Raw genomic sequence first — 21,127 nt, 5'->3', positions numbered from 1 at the left:
TGATTGCAGTCAATACTATCCATGGTTGGAACCTTCTATTAACCCAAGGTTGGAACAGAAGCACGCATGTGCTGAAAGGGGGAGCAGCAATGTTGTCCAGCGATGTCCATTGCCATGTCACATCATGCCCACTGGTGTCAATGAAATTTAGCATGATGTGCCAGTATATCAGTCAGAAAGCCACGACTCCATAACCCAACAGATACTGCAGCACGAAAGGAGCTTTAGAAAATGGGACGGAAGTGGTAGAAGTATAATCAAGAAAGCTAACATAATATTCCCTGTGTCTGAATGTACTCCCCTCTTCTGTATCAACAGTTTACCGCTTGGCTGAATGGAACCAAGACTGGGTTTGGAATTTATTCACAATTTTCTCACTTGAATCAATCAAACTTTCCTCCAAGTTTTCAGGTACCAAAATTCATATTCCCTGACAGCAGAGCAGCAATTTACATTAAGTCTTCTCCTCTCTTCCCCCCTATCTTTTGCTTTGTTGAAGTGATCCTGGAGTTGTCAATCTTCAGGGTTTTCTGATCTGGGGTGAAGACAAAGTAACAGAATCCTAAGAATCACAGAATGAGAGGGGCTTGGAGGCCATCTTGTCTCCCCTCCTGCTCAGGGCCAGCCTGCCCATGAGAAACTTAGGTTCCATAGAAATCTACCCACCTGTAGTGTATGAATACTAGATCTCAACCTGCCCTCTGCATGAATGTTGGGTAAAATTGCAATAAAAATGTATTTATTGGGGAAAATTCACACTAAAAAGCTGATGAATTTCATGAAGTGTTGTTATTTTTAAAAAATTGCATGTGAAAATGTGGAGAATGTAATGTAAGTTTGGAAAACAAGAGAAACTGAGGGAAACAAAAAAATTGACAAATTTGGCTTTGAGATTTGGGGTGGGGGAGGATGGGACTTATCCTTGGTCAGGCTGCACCCCAGTCAGTGGCGTAGCATGGGGGTGCAGGGGGGGCCAGCCGCACCGGACACAACATCTGGAGGGGGGGCGCACTCGCACTCGCAGCTCTCTGCCCCTACCTGGCTCACTCACTCTCTCTCACTGCAGTGCTGGCTGTGCGAATCCGATCCGAGCTGCCGGGTCGCCGCCCACTGTGGAGGGGAGGGTGCCAGGTGTGCGGTGCGGTGCGGTGCGGTGCGGTGCGGAGAGAGAGCAAGGGACTATCTGGGGGAGGGACAGTGCAGCGGGGGGGCGCAAATTACTTGCCTTGCCCCGGGTCGCCGCCCACTGTGGAGGGGAGGGTGCCAGGCGTGCGGTGCAGTGCGGAGAGAGAGCAAGGGACTATCTGGGGGAAGGACAGTGCAGCGGGGGGGCGCAAATTACTTGCCTTGCCCCGGGTGCTGACAACCCACGCTACGCCACTGACCCCAGTTGACCCATGGATTGCTTGTTTTGTTTTTTCCCTGCCCTTAGGCCCACGCCACCACAAACCGATACAGCAGGAATGGTCTCAACGGATCCTTTTGCCTTCACTCCGGCAGAAAGGATCTTGTGTTGCTGGAGGCGGACTTCAATGGTGAGATGAGGAAGGATGCCGGAAGCATCAGAGTGAGCGCTCTCCTAAGACAGGCAGTTCTGACACAGTTCAGATATTTGTGGCTGCAGTTCAATGGCAAGATGTCACCAACCAGGTAAAGAAAGCAGCAGCTGGGGCTGTAGCCCAAACCTTTATCATGTAGCCAAATATCATCATCAGTTATACAATAAATAAGGGAGCACAACTCAAAATATGTTTCAAAGCAAACTAATAAGATAATCAGGTGTGATGTTCAATATATAACAGAACTATGGAGCCCCACAGGGAAATTACACTGCTGTTCTGTTCCACCTGTTAAAGGCTAAGCCTTGGCACTCAGAATAGGTTCTATACCTGAGCTCAGATTATTCAGCTCTGAATCTGCTCTCTGGCCTCCCAGTAAGAGCTGGAAGGTTGATGGGGAACAGGACAAGGCCTCTTCTCTCGTGGCCCCACAGCTATGGAATGCCCAGCCCAAGACAGAGGACAGTACCTCTTTACATGGCTCATAGCTACAAGTTAAAACTATGGATTTTACTCCCACAAGAGGTAGTGAGGGCCAGTGGCGTAGCATGGGGGTGACAGGGGTGCTTGCCCCAGATGCAAAATTTGTTAGGGGTGCAAAATTTTGACACCTGGTGCTACCTCAATACAGCTGCATGCTTCCGTCACTGGGATCCATTGAAAATGGCTTCCTTATACAAACCAGAAAGTGGTCTCTCCAGACAAAGCAACAACTCTTTTCTTAACTTTGCAGCTATCATTTCCTGTGTGATGCCTTAGCCAGTTGAAAGCACATGCGTACTCTGTCCGTTTCCCTCCCGCCTGCCCCTCCGCCTGGCTCCAGGTGCTGGCAACCCACGTTACACCACTGGTGACGGTCACCAACTTGGGTGGCTTAAAAATAGGCTTAGACACATGCATGGAGGATGAAGTTGTTGGTGGCTACTGGCTCACCATGGCTATGCTGTACCTCCAGGGTTGGAGGCGGTAGCTCCTGGAATACCAGCTGCTGGGAATCACACATGGGGAGAGTGCTTTTGCACTCAGGTCCTGCTTGCAGGTGTTCCGTGAGCATATGGCTGGTCACTGTGAGAACAGGATGCTGAACTAAATGGGCCATTGGCCTGATCCAGTGGGCTCTGTATATGTCATGATAAGCCAAGAACCTTAGAATCATAGAATCATAGAATAGAATAGAATCATAGAATCATAGAGTTGGAAGAGACCACAAGGGCCATCGAGTCCAACCCCCTGCCAAGCAGGAACACCATCAGAGCACTCCTGACATATGGTTGTCAAGCCTCTGCTTAAAGACCTCCAAAGAAGGAGACTCCACCACACTCCTTGGCAGCAAATTCCACTGTCGAACAGCTCTTACTGTCAGGAAGTTCTTCCTAATGTTTAGGTGGAATCTTCTTTCTTGTAGTTTGGATCCGTTGCACCGTGTCCGCTTCTCTGGAGCAGCAGAAAACAACCTTTCTCCCTCCTCTATGTGACATCCTTTTATATATTTGACTTATTAAACCAGTTTGCCAGTTACATGCTTCTGCTGCATGTAGTGCAACTGCCCTCCCGCTATCCTCTTGCTTTTACAAAGGCCATAGATCCCCCATCCCTGCTATAGGTAGCAGTGGTTCAGCAGTGAAGATGACTGAGCTGTCCTTCCATGGCTATGTCTACTGACTGCTTTCATTGCCTTCTTTCTTGCCTCCAGAGCTATGGTGTCTTCTGCAGTGAAGCTGAATCACAATGCCTTTCACTTGGGCGTTGTGGGATCCAAGGAGCAGAAAGGGGGTCTGGTGCTGACCCTCCATGGCAGTCTCCGGCACAATGTTCTCAGCTTAAAGCACGTCATACCCCAGGACCTTTCCCTGGATGGCTCTCTCAAGCACAAAAACAACATCCGTGAAGGTATTGCTTTACTGCAAGGGTCAGAACAAGCATTCATCCTTCTTGAGCAGGTAGGGCATTGTCTGGCCTTGACTGGGGTCCAAGATAGGCTGCAGTCAGAGTCCTGTTCTGGTGCAGGCAAAGAAACCAATGGATGTCATCATCTAAGACAGGATGGGGAATCAGGTCACATTCTGGATCAAGTAGCCTTGGCCAGACTGTCTATGTGGCTGTAAGTATTCATTTTGGGAACAACAACAACAACAACAATTTATTATTTATACCCCACCCATCTGGCTGGGTTTCCTCAGCCACTCTGAGCAGCTTCCAACAAAATATCAAAATACAGTAATGCATCAAACATTAAAAGCTTCCCTAACAGGGCTGCCTTCAGATGTCTTCTAAAAGTCTGGTGGTGGTTGTTCTCTTTGACATCTGGTGGGAGGGCGTTCCACAGGGCGAGTGCCACTACCGAGAAGGCCCTCTGCCTGGTTCCCTGTAATTTCGCTTCTCGCAGTGAGGGAACCACCAGAAGGCCCTTGGCACTGGACCTTGGTGCCCGGGCAGAATGATGGGGGTGGAGACGTTCCTTCAGATATACTGGACCGAAGCCTTCCTTCTGTCTTAACAGGCATCATGAACATCATGGTTAACCAGTCAGTGTTTGGAGCACACATCCGGAACAGAAACGTGTTTGGAAACGAGAGCTTTCATAACATCGCAGTGGCTGTGACTCAGAATGGTAGCTGGGCTTTCCCAAGAGAGGCAAAGTTCCGAGGGCAACTCGAGCTCAGAAGAGGAATTCAGAAGGGTTTGGCCAGTATCCAGGTGGACACGAGAGCTCTCCATCTTAATATCTCAAATATCATCATTCTGGAGCATCTTGGAGCCTCAGGGATGCCCGCCCACAACATCAGTAATTTCTATACCACAGGTATGAAATGCAACCCAAATACTGGGCTGTTTCTTGGGATCAATAGAATGCCATTTGGAAAGAGGAGCTCCTTTTCTTTGAGAAGTACTCTGTGACTGCCTGCACTTCTCCAAACAGCCTACTAAATTTCTATCTCCTTCCATTTTGGGCGCTGTTGTTTCTTAAGGGTTGTTGGGAATTATAACTCTGTGAGGGGTAAACGAGAGTTCCCAGGATTCTTTGAGAGAAGGAATGAAACAACATCCCACTTTTCAGACACTGAATTTGAGGTGCAAGTGCCTGAATCTCTCATAAGGACCCATCTTTATGTTCAGTTTCCTTTAAAACAACTTTTTTTAAAAAGCAAGTGTAGGGGAAATGAGCTGTTTCCATGTTTCCACAATGCCTGCTTTTTACATTATACCTTTGCTTTGATCCTTGCCTTTCAGTTCTAAGGTACAATTTAATTCACAGTGTGGGTTTGGAGCGGGGGGGACTGATTCTTAAAAAACTCCAATAATTTCAGCTGGCTTGGAGCCACCTCAGTGAATAAAAATCCCAGACCTCAAAGCGGAGGGGAAATAATAGTTCTGAAGTCAGCTTTAAAGTACAGGTGTGTTTTTAGTTACAACTTCAAAGTACAAGAGTCTTCTCTAGTTTTCCAGTGGCATAATGGTGCTATTGAATATGAATGAGTGTTTAATTCCTTGCCAGCCACTCTCAAGGAGAATGAGCTTTCATGCTTCTGTTAACAGCATTTGGAGCAGATTCAAGAATGAATGGGGTTGACTTGCTTTGAGTTCTGCAAAGGAAATCTTTCTTTGCCTTTCCCAAAAAAAAAGCAGTAGCTTCTAGCAGGGCTGTGTATGGACTCTCACAAACATTTGGATCCATCAAAGCAGCACAAATATGAGAGGATTGGACCCTTTCTGAGCTCGAAGCATGGGTACCCCCAACAAAAAATTAAAATTTGGTTAAATATTTGGAAATATTTGGAGTTTATTATGTATTGGTATAATTTGGAATTAATGTGATTAGATTGGTTTGTTAATAAAAATTATTTTTTAAAAAACACACATTTGGATCCAATTTGTGGCCCAGATTTGTAAATCTGCATTGGACCCAATCCAGACCCATTCCAAGCTGCCCTGGGTCCGAATCCAGATTGTGATTGCGAAATTACAAATTTCCTGAAATCCTATAGGCTTGCATCAGAAAACCAAAATAGCAATAGCTTACAGTGGTACCTCAGGTTAAGTACTTAATTCGTTCCGGAGGTCCGTTCTTAACCTGAAACTGTTCTTAACCTGAAGCACCACTTTAGCTAATGGGGCCTCCTGCTGCCACCGCACCGCCGGAGCACGATTTCTGTTCTCATCCTGAAGCAAAGTTCTTAACCCGAGGTACTATTTCTGGGTTAGCGGAGTCTGTAACCTGAAGCATCTGTAACCTGAAGCGTATGTAACCCGAGGTACCACTGTACTTGTTTTTCACATAGGGGCATGATGTCTAGGGCATGGTGGTAGCATTATCAGAGTTCAAAGGCCAGTTCCAGCAAGGCAAAAACCCTCAAGGAGAATGTGAAGCAGAGCTAGTAAAGGGTGTTAGCCTGAGGAGAGTCTAGAGGGCAGCATTTGAATTCCCCATATGATTCAGAATCCCTGCCCTGTTGGAACATGGCATGGCCCTTAGGGGAATTTGAGGTGGATGGCAGGAAACAGGCAGAAAGGCAATGGCAGACAAAGAGACATAGAAGAGGCATCTGATCCACTTTTGACTGGGGCCATGCTCACCTCTTGTTTTAGTCCTACCCCCCACCAGCATGCTTCCACTGACATATCTTTTTTTTAAAAAATAATATTTATTAGGGGTTTAATAGTTACAAAGAAAAAAAGAAAGAAACAATTAAAAAAAATTAACAGAACAAAACAATACCTTACAATACATCAAAAATAAAAAGAAAAACAAAAAACAATACAGCAAAACAACAAGAAAAACAAAAACATTTAAAAACACATCCAATATTTCCATATCTTTACCTTTCATTTACTTGTTTCATCGACCTCCTCACACCTCCCTTTTTTGTATTCTAGTTCAATTAGCTATTTCAGCAAATCCTTTCCATCTTTCTCAATTTTTTGTTCTATAATTTTTCTTAACACAATCTAACCTTAAATTTTCCACTTTGGCCCATTAACAATCAGTTTTTGCTTAATTCTTTATAACATTTCTGATAAAACCATATAACTTCATTCCAGCATTCTTCTAACATTCATTAATTTTGCAATATTTCTGTAAATATATTCTGAATTTTTTCCAATCTTCTTCCACCGACTCTTCTCCCTGGTCTTGGATTCTGCCAGTCATTTCCGCCAATTCCATGTAGTCCATCAGCTTCATCTGCCATTCTTCCCGGGTGGGTAGATCTTGTGTCTTCCGCTTCCACTGACAGATCACCCCAAAGAAAATGTGGCCCTCAACAAGGAAAGGATTTCCCTCCCCTGAGCTTCTGAAGACTCAGAATGTGCCTTTACAACTAATCACCTATCGAAACCCCAAAGCAAGCTACCCGTTGTTCCTGACTCATGTCTGTATATGCATCTCTATGCATCCAATGTGCTTTGCTTAATCGCCCTCTTTCTCTTTGGCTTCCCACAGAAAGTAGCATCCTGGCCACGTATGGCCACATCAGTACTAACCACACAGTAACTCTGAAGCTGCAAGGCAGTAGCAGAAAGATGGCTGCAGCAGCTGGAGCTGAGCGGCGGCCCTCGGAAACCCTTCAAGCCCAGATCATTGCAAATTTCAGCCACAACATTCCAGAGCTGAAGAATCATAGGATTCCTTTCAGCATAGAGTCTACCTGCCATTACCAAGTAAGCAGAACAATGCCTTTGACTGGGGGTTGGGAACCTCTGGTCCAAATGTGGCCCTCCAGGTCTCTCTTTCTGGCCCTCAGGACCTTTTCTGGGCCATGCCCCTCCCCAGGCTGAATCTGCCCCATGCCCTCCTTGGGGGCTTTTGCCTGGCTGGAATGTGCCCTTGAAATGCCTTTTGTTTGCATGGCTAGAGGAGGGGGGTTGCTTATAAACCAAATGTTGCCTCAAAGGCAGGAAGTCCCGCCTCCTCACATCCTGCCTTTCTCTGATGTATTGAGTGAGTTCTTCTGGAGGGCTTCTAAACCTGTCCAGAGAACAGCGGCAATGAACTCCCCTTTCCCCTCCAGGGATTGGGCTTCTCCTTCTTCCCTTGCTATCTTTGGGTATTGGGGTGACCAAATTATTGGAATATGAATTTTTGGAAAGTCCCCAACACAATTGCTTGCTTAGCGCAGGAAATATACTCAGAGTCGAGAGTGGATTTCATGCTCTTTATTCAGCTCATAGTGGTGAGGAGGAATGGAAGTTCCCCCAGAATGCCTGCTTTATTTACATTATTTACACAATGGGCCCCACGTGATTGGCTAATTCCGGGATTCTCCTGTAGGCCAATCAGGTTGCGGATTCACTTCCACCTGGAGCTGGATTGGGTGGCTCCTGTGGACCAATCAGACTGCTGCATTCTGGGTCCTATTGTTCTAGGACCAATCAGACTGCTGCATTCTGGGTCCTATTGTTCTAGGACCAACCAGACTGCTGCATTTTGGATCCTATTCAACTCAGTACATAACAGCGCATAACTCGAAGACTTTAGAACAGGGGTTCTAAAGTTTGTTTAGAATAGCCCAAGAGCCACATTCCCTTCTGGGGGTCACATTCCAGTGGTGGGTGGAGCCAGAGGCAAATCAGGTGGAGCCCCCAATGTAAATATTACTTTGATATGGTAGGCTGCTTTCTTCAGGGACCCCTCTCTATCCTCCACCCAGGGAAGCAAGAGGCTTGATCAAAGTTCATGCACTCATTCCAGGCAGGCAAAAACACTTTGGGTACAAAGATGTGTAGTTTCTGTGACCATTTTTGGAATGCCGGCAGATGAAAGGCAGTTCACGGGAGTGGCTGAAAGGCTGAGTATTGTCTAGCATAGTATTATTGCCCACTAAGATGTCTGGTCCTTCTCTGCACATCAGCCTTTTGCCTCTGGTTAGAATTTCAGTGAGAAGATGGCAATGAGAGTGGCAGCCCAGGCTGGTGAAGAAGAATTCAAGATTGAATTGGAGAAGCAAGGCACCAATAGCACCACAGGGTTTTCCCTTTTTCTTTACCATGACATGGGGCTCCTGATTCACACCATTCCACCATTAGTACGGGTTAGTTGACCACATTGCTGGTTTGTTTGGGGGGTTTTAAGTCTGCAAATGATACTGAATTAATGACTTCTTTTGCATTGTTTTGGCGCTTCCTTACATTGGAATCAATGTAAGATTTGTAAATGCGGGTGGCGCTGTGGTCTAAACCACAGAGACTAGGGCTTGCCGATCAGAAGGTCGGCGGTTTGAATCCCCGCGACGGGGTGAGCTCCCGTTGCTCGGTCCCTGCTCCTGCCAACCTAGCAGTTTGAAAGCACTTTAAAGTGCAAGTAGATAAATAGGTACCGCTCCAGCGGGAAGGTAAACGGTGTTTCCGTGCGCTGCTCTGGTTTGCCAGAAGCAGCTTAGTCATGCTGGCCACATGACCTGGAAGCTGTCTGCGGACAAACGCTGGCTCCCTCAGCCAGTAAAGCGAGATGAGCGCTGCAACCCCAGAGTCGTATGCGACTGGACTTAACGGTCAGGGGTCTCTTTACCTTTACCTTACATTGGAATGAACGTTAGATTTGTAAATGGTTCTGTAAGCTATGTGACTTAGGTTAAATAGCAGGCAGCAAGACAAATAATAGTATTGGGTGGACACCGAAGTCAAGCGTTGTGAAATGTTGAGCTGCAGCAAAGAAAACGAAGTATCTCATTGCTGCAATTATATTTCATTTCAGCTTTGTGTGTGAGTGGGTGTGTTTACTAGGGATGGGCGGACCTGCCAATATCAGTCCTCTCAGTTTCTTGTTTTTCCAACCTTAAATTCCATTCTCCACATTTCTGTAGCCATTAGAGAATTTACTATTTTTTTACTGATATTCTGCAGGTCCAGTGTGACGGAGAATCCACATCTCATCAGCTTTCTGGCCATTGTCACGGAGAGGTTTCAAATCACTCAGTGGAGGTACAAGGTTCATTCTCAAAGCTTGGTCAACAGCATTGCACTGTCTGCAGTAAAGAGAGTCTGAGCATTGGGGGTTGTTGAAGGCATGGAGATCAATATGAATTGAATGACCTCTGGGTGCAGACTTTCAAGTATCTCTGCTCAATCAACATCCCAGGGAATTTGCAGGTTAAAAAACTCGTCAATCCAAAGGGTAATAAGTGTATGACTGTGTTTAATCTCACCACAGATGGGTGGGGGGTTCGTTCTGAATTAGAAGTGACAGCAGAACCCCTGTTAAAGTGGTATGGGTTTGTCTCCTTGGCGAACCCACACATCCCCAGTTTGATGCTCACAGCAGAGGTGAGAGGGGTCTACGATACAGATAAATGCATTTATGAAGGCAACGTGAGATCTTCAAGCAACCGAGGGCTCGGGCTGCTTAAACTGAGAGCAAAATGTGAGGGCTCCTTCCTGGCTGCAGTGGAGTGGCACCCCAAAGTGTGGGGTTGCCCTAGAAGCCAGGCAGCAGGAGGTTCTCTCTGGCAGTGACAGGTGAAACCCTGGAAATGTGCCTCATTTGTAAGCTAGACATGGAAAGCAGTCCAAACTGCCTCATCGTGAGCGGGCAATTCCTGCTGCAGAGCAGCCCGCCAGAGATCACTTGGGTGTGGTTACACCACTGGGAGGAGCAGGAACAGAGAGGAACGTCTGTGCCAGAAGACGTGCAAAGCAATGGGATTTTGGTGTTTGATGCGTTTTCCACAAGAGCCCAAATTAACTGCACTGTGGATGGGAAGCCAATGCAAATGGTAGTGGTGGGTGCTTGGGGACCCAGACTGGAGCTGGATTGGCTGCTCAGCCACCGTGTCCCAGCATGGACTAAGGCCAGCTTCCCAGCCAGGAACTGGTTACATGGAGTCTCCCAGTTGGAGATTGGAACTGATGAGCGGGCTGTGCAGGCTTTCAGGCATGGGACGGTTCGGAAGGAGGCCTGGGGCAGCATGGAGCCTCGCCGTTCACAGCCATTGCCCCTCTTTCCAGGTAGAAAGAAGCATGTCCCGATCGTGAGGACATCTTTTGCTTCTTTAGAGCTTCTGCTGGCCAGATCATGAAAGGCCTTTTTTTGCTGGGCCTCTTCATCTGTACTGCATTCCTGCCTGTTCCACAGACGCCCCCCCTCTCTAACCTCTATCCAGGCAAGCAAGAGGTGTGATCAGAGTGCAAGGACAGGCAAAATCAGAATAGGAATCAACATCAGGGAGTGCTGGGGGCGAGGAAGTGCTGCCTGGAGGGAGTTTCTGTCGGAATCTCCACTCGGCCAAGCTGATAAAGCTCCATTTTCCGGCCGAGTCTCCGGAATCGCCTCCGACGAATAATTAATGACCTCGAGCCTTTGATGAGGCTCCAAGGCACTTTTCCATCCATTAAGCAGAGTTCCCAGCACAGGGAAGAGATGAGAGGTTTGGGCTACATTGTAAAGAGTTTTATTTCTAAGCTACGCAGTCAGAAAGGACATCCTCTCTCTATGGAAGCAGAGAGCAACTGAACAAAGGGAAACAGGAAACTACTAACGTCACATCCATCTCTAGTCTCCAGTGAGACTTCCAATAGTATGGAATCCCAGGAATGTAAACAGAGTCCTGGGACTCCAAGCAGCTGCTCAATGGCAAACAGAAACTAACAGTTTCAAGGGCCGTATCAATGGGCATGGGGGGGCCAGATTTCATCCCCGCTTTTAGAACGTGCGTGGCAGAAGACAACAGCGCATCTTTCCAGATCAGCATGCCGCCCGCTGTTTGTGGCGAGCCGACAGCCTCGTTCTTCTCTGTTTTAGGCACCGGCGAGAGTTTTGCTCAGCGGGTCAGTGGGGACTGCCAACTGCACGGCCGACGTGATTGGAGAGGTCATTTCCAACGCCACCTTTGCTCAGTTCCGTATCCACGCTGCCTGCAACCCTCAGCACAGTTTGGAAATCGGCCTCAGGCACGCCTGGCCTTACCTCAGCTCTCTGGGTCTTTCCCAGGAGAACAGGATAAAAGCAGCTGCTGTGAAAGGGGACGAGTACAAAGGCCTCCTGGAGGCCACTCTTGGGAAATGCAAGTTAACAGGCAATGGAGAAGTGAATTCAGAGGGTGAAGTCACAGCCGCAGAATGGAAAGTTATTCTTCTAAATAAATGTGACCTTCTGGAGGTGATTATTTACTATCGCCACCCCAACTGATGGGTTGGAGCATATTTTCTAGAGTCGGGGTCACCAGCATCCCTTCATGGTGCCCTTGAGGTCTTCCCTTGGTGCCCATGAGGTCTTTGAAATGCACCCACACCTACCTAGCTCTCTCACTGTCCCTTTTGCCATGGGGTGTTGAGTTTGGTTACCTTTTTCTCCCTTGAAAAGTACAGAGTTGAAGGAGGAATTTGGAAGAGTTATACCCTTTCCCACTTCCTCTTTCAGCTTTGTGTGCTTTTCAAGGCTCAGGCTAATTCTTCTGGAGCCAACTTTTACCAGATCCCTTGGAAGAGCAAAGTGTACAGTTTCTCTCTTTCTGTCTCCTGATTGTGGGGAGGGCAAGGCTGATATGGGAGAGGGGCAAAAAGTGAGTGGCACCCACAGTACTCCCTCAAATATCCAAAAGTGCCCAGGGGCATAGAAGGTTGGCAACTCATGCTCTGCAGAATAGATTCTACATAGGTTAAGACTAAACTGAGCTCACCCCTGTCTTTTCTCTTTCCTAGAAAATGGAGTTACCCCAGAAACTAGTCTCCAGGGGTTCGTTCCTCATGAACATCTACAATGTCAGTTTAGCAACACACTTCTGGTGTGATGGCAAAACAGCTGATGTGCAGCTGGAGGTGTCTTCTGTAGACAAATATACCGTGCAAGGATCGCTGGGTCACTCTTTCCCCTACCTCTACGATCTAGGGCTGCCTCCGGACAACTCACTCCACCTCTCCGTGACAAATGGCTCCGTCCTCAATGGACTTCTCTTGCTTCACAACGGAAACTGCAAGCTTGAAGCACAAGGAGAAATCAGACCCCGAAACCAGACTGAATGGGCCCTGGAGATGGAAACAGATTGTACAGTCTTGCAGGTCATACCTGGTTCCTTTCTGGTTCTAAAGCAAAACATGGGACTCTAGAAACTGGCTTGATTATTTTTCAAATAATCAATCTGAGCTTAAAAAAAGAGAGAGCTGTCTTACATCTAAAGGCAGACCCTGCCATTCACGGCACAAGTGTTGGTCTTTATTTACATTTATATTACAAATATTGCATTAGGCCAGCCTTTCTCAACCTGTGGGTCCCCATATGTTGTTGAACTACAGCTCCCATCACCCCTAGCTAACAAGGCCAGAGCTCAGGGATGATGGGAGTTGTAGTCCAACAACATCTGGAGACCCACGGGTTGAGAACCACTGCATTATTCCATCCCTGGAGAAGCACAGTGGATGGTGATGTGAGACAGGAGATTGCCAGGGATGGCACCAGTGCAGGAGGTTGGCCCATTCAGGCCCCAATAACCTCAGTCTGACCTCAGCCAGGACCCACTTGCCTGCCTTCTTACTTGACAACCAGTCAGGGGATGGTTGTGCCTGCCATTGGCTTTGAAATGAAGCGAATACCACTATAGAGTTATGAATTGTGTATAAAAAACCAACTTGCGCTGAACAATAAAAGGAAGAGGAGGAGGAAAAGGTACAGATGCCAGCAGATTAAATCACATTTTGAATCTTGATTGATGGTTGTATTTCGGCCTATATATATATATATATATATATATATACAGTGGTGCCTTGCAAGACGAAATTAATTCGTTCTGCGAGTTTTTTCGTTCTACGAGTTTTTTCGTCTTGCGAAGCACCACTGCGTATTGACGGTTTCTCATAGGAATGCATTGGCGGTCTTAAAAAAAAGGCGCAAGACGTTTTGTCTTGCAAAGCAAGCCCATAGGGAAATCCGTCTTGCGAAGCAACTCAGAAAACGAAAAACTCTTTCGTCTTGCGAGTTTTTCGTCTTCCGAGGCATTCGTCTTTCGAGGTACCACTCTTTATATATATATTGAAAGCATGAATTTGATAGATTTGGCTTTAAATGCAAATAGGATAACATCTATTTCCTAGCCCTAGCCACTTCTCTGATCAAACTTACCCCCTTTAAAGCTGCAGCTTTTAAGTTTGTTTTTTAAGAGTCTCATTGCAGCTCACCTGCATAATCACTGTTAGATTTAAAAAAAAAACTGTGAGAAATTTCGCCAGAGGGACAGAGTTACAATCTGTTGATCCCTGCATTTGAAATGAAATCATTTTTGTTCCTCAAGACATACCCAGGAAGAAGAACGTTTGACACTGATACAGTAGCCTCCAAATGGGTTTTATAGGCTGTGAAATGTGTTTTGCATCTCACCGTTGACTGGATCCATTCAGACAGATGGGTGCCAGGGAGCGCCCTTGCTTTGAAGTGAGGATCAAGTGCCAGGCTAAGGTCACTTTAGAAACTGAAGTGCCACATGGTCTGTCACCCCAAGAGGGATCCCAGAAGAAAATGAGCTGTCGGTAAATTGTGGGAAAACAGATCAGGCATGACATTAGCTTAGACCTTGAGTCAAACCCTTGTCAACTCCAAACCAATTTGGCCTTTCATGCAGAAAACCAATTCCAACAGCAAGGATCAGTAGAGAACAACTGCAAAGCAATACAGGTACTGCCTGCCGTGGAAAAGGACGCCCCCTTTTGACAAGATGCTCCATTTCATTATGATGCAGATGCTCCATCTGTAGACACACACAATGAAAAACAGAACAAATCCAAGCCGTAAAGACCTTTCTAAAGACGAAGAGGACATGTTGCCAGATTCCAAACCTGGAAGATCCAGATTAAGTCTTTTGCATGAATTTGGAAGCTGACTTATATGAGGTCAGCCTGTTTGTTCATCTTCTCCAGGATGGCAGCAGTTCTCTGGGGTCCTAGGAAGAGGTCTTTCCCAGGTCTTTCTGAGCATTCTCCTAGCGTTACCTGGAGATGCCGGAGATTGAACCTGTGACCTTCTACATTGTCAGGGAACTGCCATCAGTGTCCGAGGGAGAGAGCAAGCTCCGAAGGGATCCCAGAGAGCGTCCCGGGAGTGGGAGAGGCAGCCCACCTTCTGGGGGAGAGAATCAGCGTAGCTCCAGTGGAGAAGGGGGGGTGATGGGGGAATCGGCGAGGCGATCCCATGACTCCTTGCCGGGGACCAGCGGGGAGACAAGGGGTCCTCCGCTGCCCACGCCCTCCCTGCGCAGAAGGCTTCTGCGCAGGGAGAGTAGGCGAAGACTGGGCGTCAAAGAACTTCTTTGCTGGAAGTTTAAGAAACGCCCACTGACGGATACTGCCAGCGATTGAGACGGTCATGGCGAGTGGCTGCCCGGACAGGAAAGGTTCACTCAGGCAACCCAGCCAGACGTTGGGACAAGCTTACGCACGAGCAATCCCTAGAACCATTACATACATGCAAAGTAGATGATCTGCCACTGAGCTGTAACCCTTCCTCGGGACATAAGAAGCTGCCTTATATTACCAGACCATTGGTCTATCTAGCTCTGTACATTGACGGGGAGTTTCAGGGTTTCAGACAGGGGGTTCTCCCAACCCTACCTGGAGATGTCAAGGACGGGCGGTAGGTGATTCTTATCACTGAGCCTTGGCTCTTCCCCCTCTTTAGAGAAGTGGAAGGCACAATCCAGCCAATGATGACACAGGGCACAGTTCCACTTTGAATTGCTTACACATAAATTCCATGCCGTTGGAGGAAGAATAGTTGGCTTCCATCTTCTTGTGGAGTAAAACTCCATGAACCAGCTTCGGGCCATGTTAAGACACTGTTATTAAACCCCCTTTTTTTATGAAGCTAACTTGAATATTTTATTTCATGGCAGGATCTTGGAGTCCCGGTGAAAATAGATGGGTCAGGGCATATTTTAATCAACAAAACGTACCTGGATTCTCAAGCATTGTTTACTGCAGGTGAAAATAGTTTACATGGATTCCTCGTTTTAAAAGCAATGGCTGTAAGTAATCAAGCTGACATGTTAAGTGATTGTTTTTCTATTTGCTGTACCTCCCCAGACACTTACTAAGCTAAAAAGGTGCAAGGCAGGTGAGAAACAAACCAAAGACTCAGTTACGTTAGTCAAAATACAGCGTTATAAATGTGACACCAGAGCTGAAGTCACAACTCAGTGATATTTTCAATTGTGAGTTTTACAATGGTTTTTTGCAGAGCGTTTTCGGAGCGTTGTTGTTTTTTTAGCTGTGTAGATCTAGCTGAAACTTTGGTGGGGATAGATCCATGGCTCATTTGCTGATCTGTGCGATGGCTTGTAGTTTGTTGAACAAGCCATGGTTAAAACAAACTATGTCTTAGCATCATGTGCAAGTAAAGCCAATGGGGAGCTTCAGATGGTTACAAAAGGGGCATCCACAGTAGACTACACCCACCTGAAAGGAGGTGGGGGGAAGAAACCTGGAAGGGAGAGGGAAATGGCATGGAATATCTTGGAAAGTGATATGGCTGGCAGGTTGGAACCTGGAATGGGAGCCCTCCATGCTGCAACATTTTACTGCAGGCCTCCTGTGTCTCTTCACTGTGGCCAGTCCCATGCCCAGGACAGTAGGCAAACGGGCCTTTCCCACACTCCTCACCTGATCTTCTTTGATACAATTTCTCACAGACCAGACAAGAGCTGCATGCGTTGCTGACCCATAATATCAAAAGGAGCCTTCGTTTAGGCATACCTGCCAGGACGGTAGTGGATTTAATTTCAGAAAAGAATGGCACCATTTGTAAGAGGTGGCTTCAGTTCAGCGTGGATGACAAGCAGGTAACTGCACCTCCCTTTTAGTAGCGTATATCCAAATAATGTGTGCAATAATAATAATAATTAAAATTTATATACTGCCCTTCATCCAAAGATCTCAAGGCGGCTCGCAAGATAAAAATACAGGATAAAAGCACAAAAGAAATAGTTAAAACAATAACAAAACAATAACACACACACAGCACGTTTAAAAGGCATTAAGCAAAAGGGTGCCTTAAAATGCATCTATTAGTGAAAACAACATATAAAAACCATTACAGTGGTACCTTGGTTCTCAAAGTTAATCCATTTCAGAATTCCGTTCCAAAACCAAAGGGTTCCAAAACCAAGGCGCGCTTTCCCGTAGAAAGTAATGCAAAATGGATTAATCCGTTCTAGACTTTTAAAAACAACCCCTAAAACAGCAACTTAACATGAATTTTGCTATCTAACGAGACCATTGACCCATAAAATAAAAGCAATAAACAATGTACTGCAGCCACACAATCAGTAGCTGAACTGGGTTCCACACAGTCACAAAAACAAAACAAAAAGAGCCACAAAAATGCAAAATAAATAGCAAAAACAGGCAGACCTCAGCGTAACACTCAAAACAGAAGTGTGGCGTTCAAATCGGAAGCGTAACACTCAAAACGGAGGCATTTTTTTAATGAAATACATATATCTGGCCAACCACGTGCTCATGTCTTTTTCCTGCCGCACTGCGGGACTAGTTTTCATTTAGTAGTAAAACGGAGGAAACACTGCATATACTACTATGTGGGTTGCCTTTTTAGGATTAGTAGTGCAGGGACGCAGGTGGCGCTGTGGGTTAAACCACAGAGCCTAGGACTTGCTGATCAGAAGGTTGGCGGTTTGTATCCTCGTGACGGGGTGAGCTCCCATTACTTAGTCCCTGCTGTCCACCTACCAGTTCAAAGCATGTCAAAGTGCAAGTAGATAAATAGGTACCACTCTGGTGGGAAGGCAAACGGCGTTTCTGTGCGGTGCTCTGGTTCGCCAGAAGCGGCTTAGTCATGCTGGCCACATGACCCAGAAGCTGTATGCCGGTTCCCTCGGCCAATAAAGCGAGATGAGCGCTGTTATGTACTGAGTTGAATAGGATCCAAACTGCAGCAGTCTGATTGGTCCTAGAACAATAGGATCAAAAAGGCAGCAGTCTGATTGGTCCTAGTACAATAGGATTCAGAATGCAGCAGTCTGATTGGTCCTAGAACAATGCAGCAGTATGATTGGTTGGCAGGAACCACCCAATCATGCTCCAGATAGAAGTGAATCCACAACCTGATTGGCTTACAGTAGAATTCTGGAATTAGCCAATCATGTGCAGCCCATTGTGTAAATAATGTATATAAAGCAGATACTTTGAGGGGACATTCATTCATTCCTCCTCACCACTATGAGCTGAATAAAGAGCATGAAATCACTTTGCGACTCTGAGTATATTTCAAGCGCCACAACCCCAGAGTCGGCCACGACTAGACCTAATGGTCAGGGGTCCCTTTACCTTTAGTACACATTTATTAGCACTTTTAATTATCAATCACATGCGAAAGTGAGTCCAATGTTGCAGCTTGGGCCTCGGGTCTGGACTAATTGAAGACCCCTGGAATAACAAGGAGTATGTTAACTGGTCTTTTGCCTCAAGCAGCAAAATGTCTGGGGTTGGCCCCATTTCTCTTCCAGCTAACTTCTAATTTCAGCAACAGGGTTTGTTCAGGGCACGCAACCCATATTACTAATGCATTTCTCCTCCCCCCCCCTTTTTTTTTTTAAAAAAAACACCCTAGATCGCAGAGGAACTGAGCTTTACACAGAAGCCGGACCACATCTCTCTTGACTATAGGCTCTCACATAATCTAGAAACTTTGCAAGCACTGTGGATAGAAGACAGGATCGAGTTGCAGGTAGGGGTTTTGTTTGTTTGTGTATACACATGCTTGTCCATCAGCCTAACTTGGCTGCCTTGTACAAATCAGGTCACATCCTCACCATTCAAAGAATCATGGGAGGTGAAGTGGCTCTGAACTGTCGCTCTGTGAGGGGTAAACTAAAGCTCCCAGACTTCTTTGGGGAAGCCTAATGCTTTAAATGTGCTGTAAATGTCTGGTGTGGATGTGAGCTGATATCCTTTAAATCCGCTAAAATTGCAAAGAAACCAACAAACCACAGTGTGTGTGTGTAGTGTGGGAGTGGGAGTGGGTGGGTGGGTGTGAGAGAGAGAGATGTAAAACCCTCCATCCTTTTCCTTTTTTTATAATAATTTTTATTTGGTTTTACAAATATAAAAATATAACAATTCAAATTACATATCTACATTTAGAGATTTCTCCAAATCTCTGGACTTCCCACTTTCCCTATTCATGGGTCCTATTGTACACCCTCTCAACTGCATATTATTTCATAATCCATATTTGTATTTCTCCATAATATTCGTTACATTACAAGCGTTATTAAAATCCTGGTAATGTTTTCATCTGCTTACAGTGGTCTGCTAGATAATTTATAATTTTTTCCCATTCACTGTTGAAGTTTTGGTCTTCTTGGTTCCTGTGCTTTCTAGTCAGTTTTGCCATTTCAGCATAGTCCAACAGCTTGGTTTGCCATTCCTCTCTGGTAGGGACTTTGTCATCTTTCCATCTCTGGGCTAGTAGCATCTGTGCAGCTGTTGTCGCAAAAATGGTCTTTTCTGGTCCTTTGAAATGTTGGTACCTACGATTCCTAATGAAAAAAGCTTCTGGTTGTGTTTGTTTGTTTTTTGTTTACAAAAGTTATTTTAAACATCCCCCCCATTCATTATATATCAAATCGGAAATGAAAACCCTCCATCCTTTTCATAACACGTATGCTTTTTCCCATACAGGCTGTGGCTGGGCTGGTGGATGTTAAGAACCTGAGAGTGAAGATTCAGTATGGTTCATGCTGGATAATTGTTAGAGGGCAAGTACAAGCAGTTGAAAGGAGGATAAATTTAACAGGGAACTTTAATCACAAATGGTCATGGTTGCTACACTCATATATCCCAGAAACCATACAGGTATGTGCTGGTCATTCTTGTTGTTCTTCATTTACCATATCTTTCTGTGTATAAAACGTTGTTTTTTGCGTTAAAAAAAATCAGGCAAAAAATTTGGGGTCATCTTATACAGTGGTACCTCGGGTTACAGATGCTTCAGGTTACAGACTCCACTAACCCAGAAATAATACCTCGGGTTATTACCCCTTTGCTTCAGGATGAGAACAGAAATTGTGCAGCGGCGGCGTGGCAGCAGTGGGAGGCCCCACTAGCTAAAGTGGTACCTCAGGTTAAGAACAGTTTCAGTTAAGAATGGACCTCCAGAACGAATTAAGTACTTAACCCGAGGTACCACTGTATATGGATAATGAATGCAGTGGCTGGTGGGCATCGCCCGGTGGGTGAATGTCGAAAAAAGCTCAACAACTCAAGAAATACTAATTTCTTAATTTTGGGTTTTAAAAAAAACGACGGGTCATCTTATACGAGGAAAAATATGGTAAAATGGACTGATAAGTCCACAACTGCATTATGAGTGCAGAGCTAAACTGAAAGATAATTTCGCTAATCAGACACTTCCTTTTCTTTGCTGGAGCTGAACATTTCATGATTCTTGAGTTGCTTCTAAGGCACTTATCTTTCTTAGGTGATAATGTCCTTTGAAGTTAATACCACTCAAGAGAGGTGGATCCAGACCGTGAGTGGACAAACGCTTATTACCTATACCTCTAACTCCATCCATGTGAAGCATCAACGCAACACCTTTTGCTGTAGTCTGCATAATGTTACGACGGCGATAACATCCAGATACCCCGCAGCAATCAATTTGACCTTCTTCCTACAGAAACGAGGTACAGTCAATGTTGCCCATGTCCTGCAGCCTTTCTCAGCCTTGGTTCCCCCGATGTTATTGAACTACAACTCCCATCATCCCCAGCCAGCAGGAGCGGAGGCGAGGGATGATGGGTGTTGTGGTCCAACAACACCGGGAGAACAAAGGCTTGGAGAAAGCTCCTGATCTTTTCCTTTGAGTTACCTGCAGTCACAGTGACACCAGGCGATTGACAGGTACCCATTTCAAAGCAGCTTGCAGACACATGTGGGAGCCAACGGGCCACACCCTGTCCTAAAAAAATAATAATTGGGCCCTAGAAATTCTCAAAAAAAAGAAGCATGTTGTGTAGCCTTAAGCCATACACTGGACAATGCTGGTGGAAATTTTTCGTTTTGTTGCATTTCAGAAAACAAAGCCAGAGCAGCATTTCAAGGGCTATTTAATAACGAAAGCGTGGCTGTCACTGCGAATGACCTCACTGGCTTTGAACTGCGTGGCCCTTTGGAACTCACAGCAGAAGTAAAACATTCCTCAGGTTACCTGAAGCATCATGGCCTCCCTTTCAGCCTTAAGGTATTTTATATTTAATTAACAGAATTAATTTACTGCTCAGTTGTAAACAGAAGCTCGTAAGTGGTTTGCCAGAAATAAAGCAAACAATTCCCTGTAACGGGAAGTTCTTATTTTCTGATGTTTCAATGTGTTTTATATGTGCTGGGAAGGTGCCCAGAGTGGCTGGGGAATCACATGGGCAGGGTATAAATAGTAGAATTATTGTTATTAATTAATTAATTAATTTGTTGTTTTGTTTTGGGTTTTTTTAAAAAAATAAAAAAAGGGTTTCAGGAAAAAACTATCCTCCCAACCTAAGGTACTTATTCTCATTGTAGTCAGTCAAACAGTATACTGTTGTTGTTTAGTCATTTAGTTGTGTTCAACTCTTCATGACCCCATGGACCAGAGCATG

At 45.7% G+C, this 21,127-nt stretch overlaps 1 protein-coding gene across 1 annotated transcript in view; it reads left to right on the top strand.

Moving 5' to 3' along the window:
- Window positions 1–21,127, top strand: part of LOC310664314 (uncharacterized protein) — a 110,597-nt gene that overhangs the window by 60,659 nt on the left and 28,811 nt on the right. Inside the window, exons 36-50 of the mRNA XM_083413272.1 lie at window positions 319–411; window positions 1,433–1,650; window positions 3,253–3,449; window positions 4,060–4,362; window positions 7,000–7,217; window positions 8,426–8,587; window positions 9,399–9,476; window positions 11,293–11,649; window positions 12,192–12,548; window positions 15,368–15,499; window positions 16,163–16,312; window positions 18,100–18,216; window positions 19,173–19,346; window positions 19,972–20,176; window positions 20,567–20,733. Of these exons, the coding sequence (XP_083269398.1) occupies window positions 319–411; window positions 1,433–1,650; window positions 3,253–3,449; window positions 4,060–4,362; window positions 7,000–7,217; window positions 8,426–8,587; window positions 9,399–9,476; window positions 11,293–11,649; window positions 12,192–12,548; window positions 15,368–15,499; window positions 16,163–16,312; window positions 18,100–18,216; window positions 19,173–19,346; window positions 19,972–20,176; window positions 20,567–20,733 (2,928 nt within the window). The remainder of the gene's footprint in view (window positions 1–318; window positions 412–1,432; window positions 1,651–3,252; window positions 3,450–4,059; window positions 4,363–6,999; window positions 7,218–8,425; window positions 8,588–9,398; window positions 9,477–11,292; window positions 11,650–12,191; window positions 12,549–15,367; window positions 15,500–16,162; window positions 16,313–18,099; window positions 18,217–19,172; window positions 19,347–19,971; window positions 20,177–20,566; window positions 20,734–21,127) is intronic.

The sequence above is a fragment of the Podarcis tiliguerta genome, assembly GCF_965153285.1.
Source record: "Podarcis tiliguerta genome assembly, chromosome: 14".
Taxonomy (NCBI): domain Eukaryota; kingdom Metazoa; phylum Chordata; class Lepidosauria; order Squamata; family Lacertidae; genus Podarcis; species Podarcis tiliguerta.
This window is presented reverse-complemented; position numbering and strand designations above follow the sequence as displayed.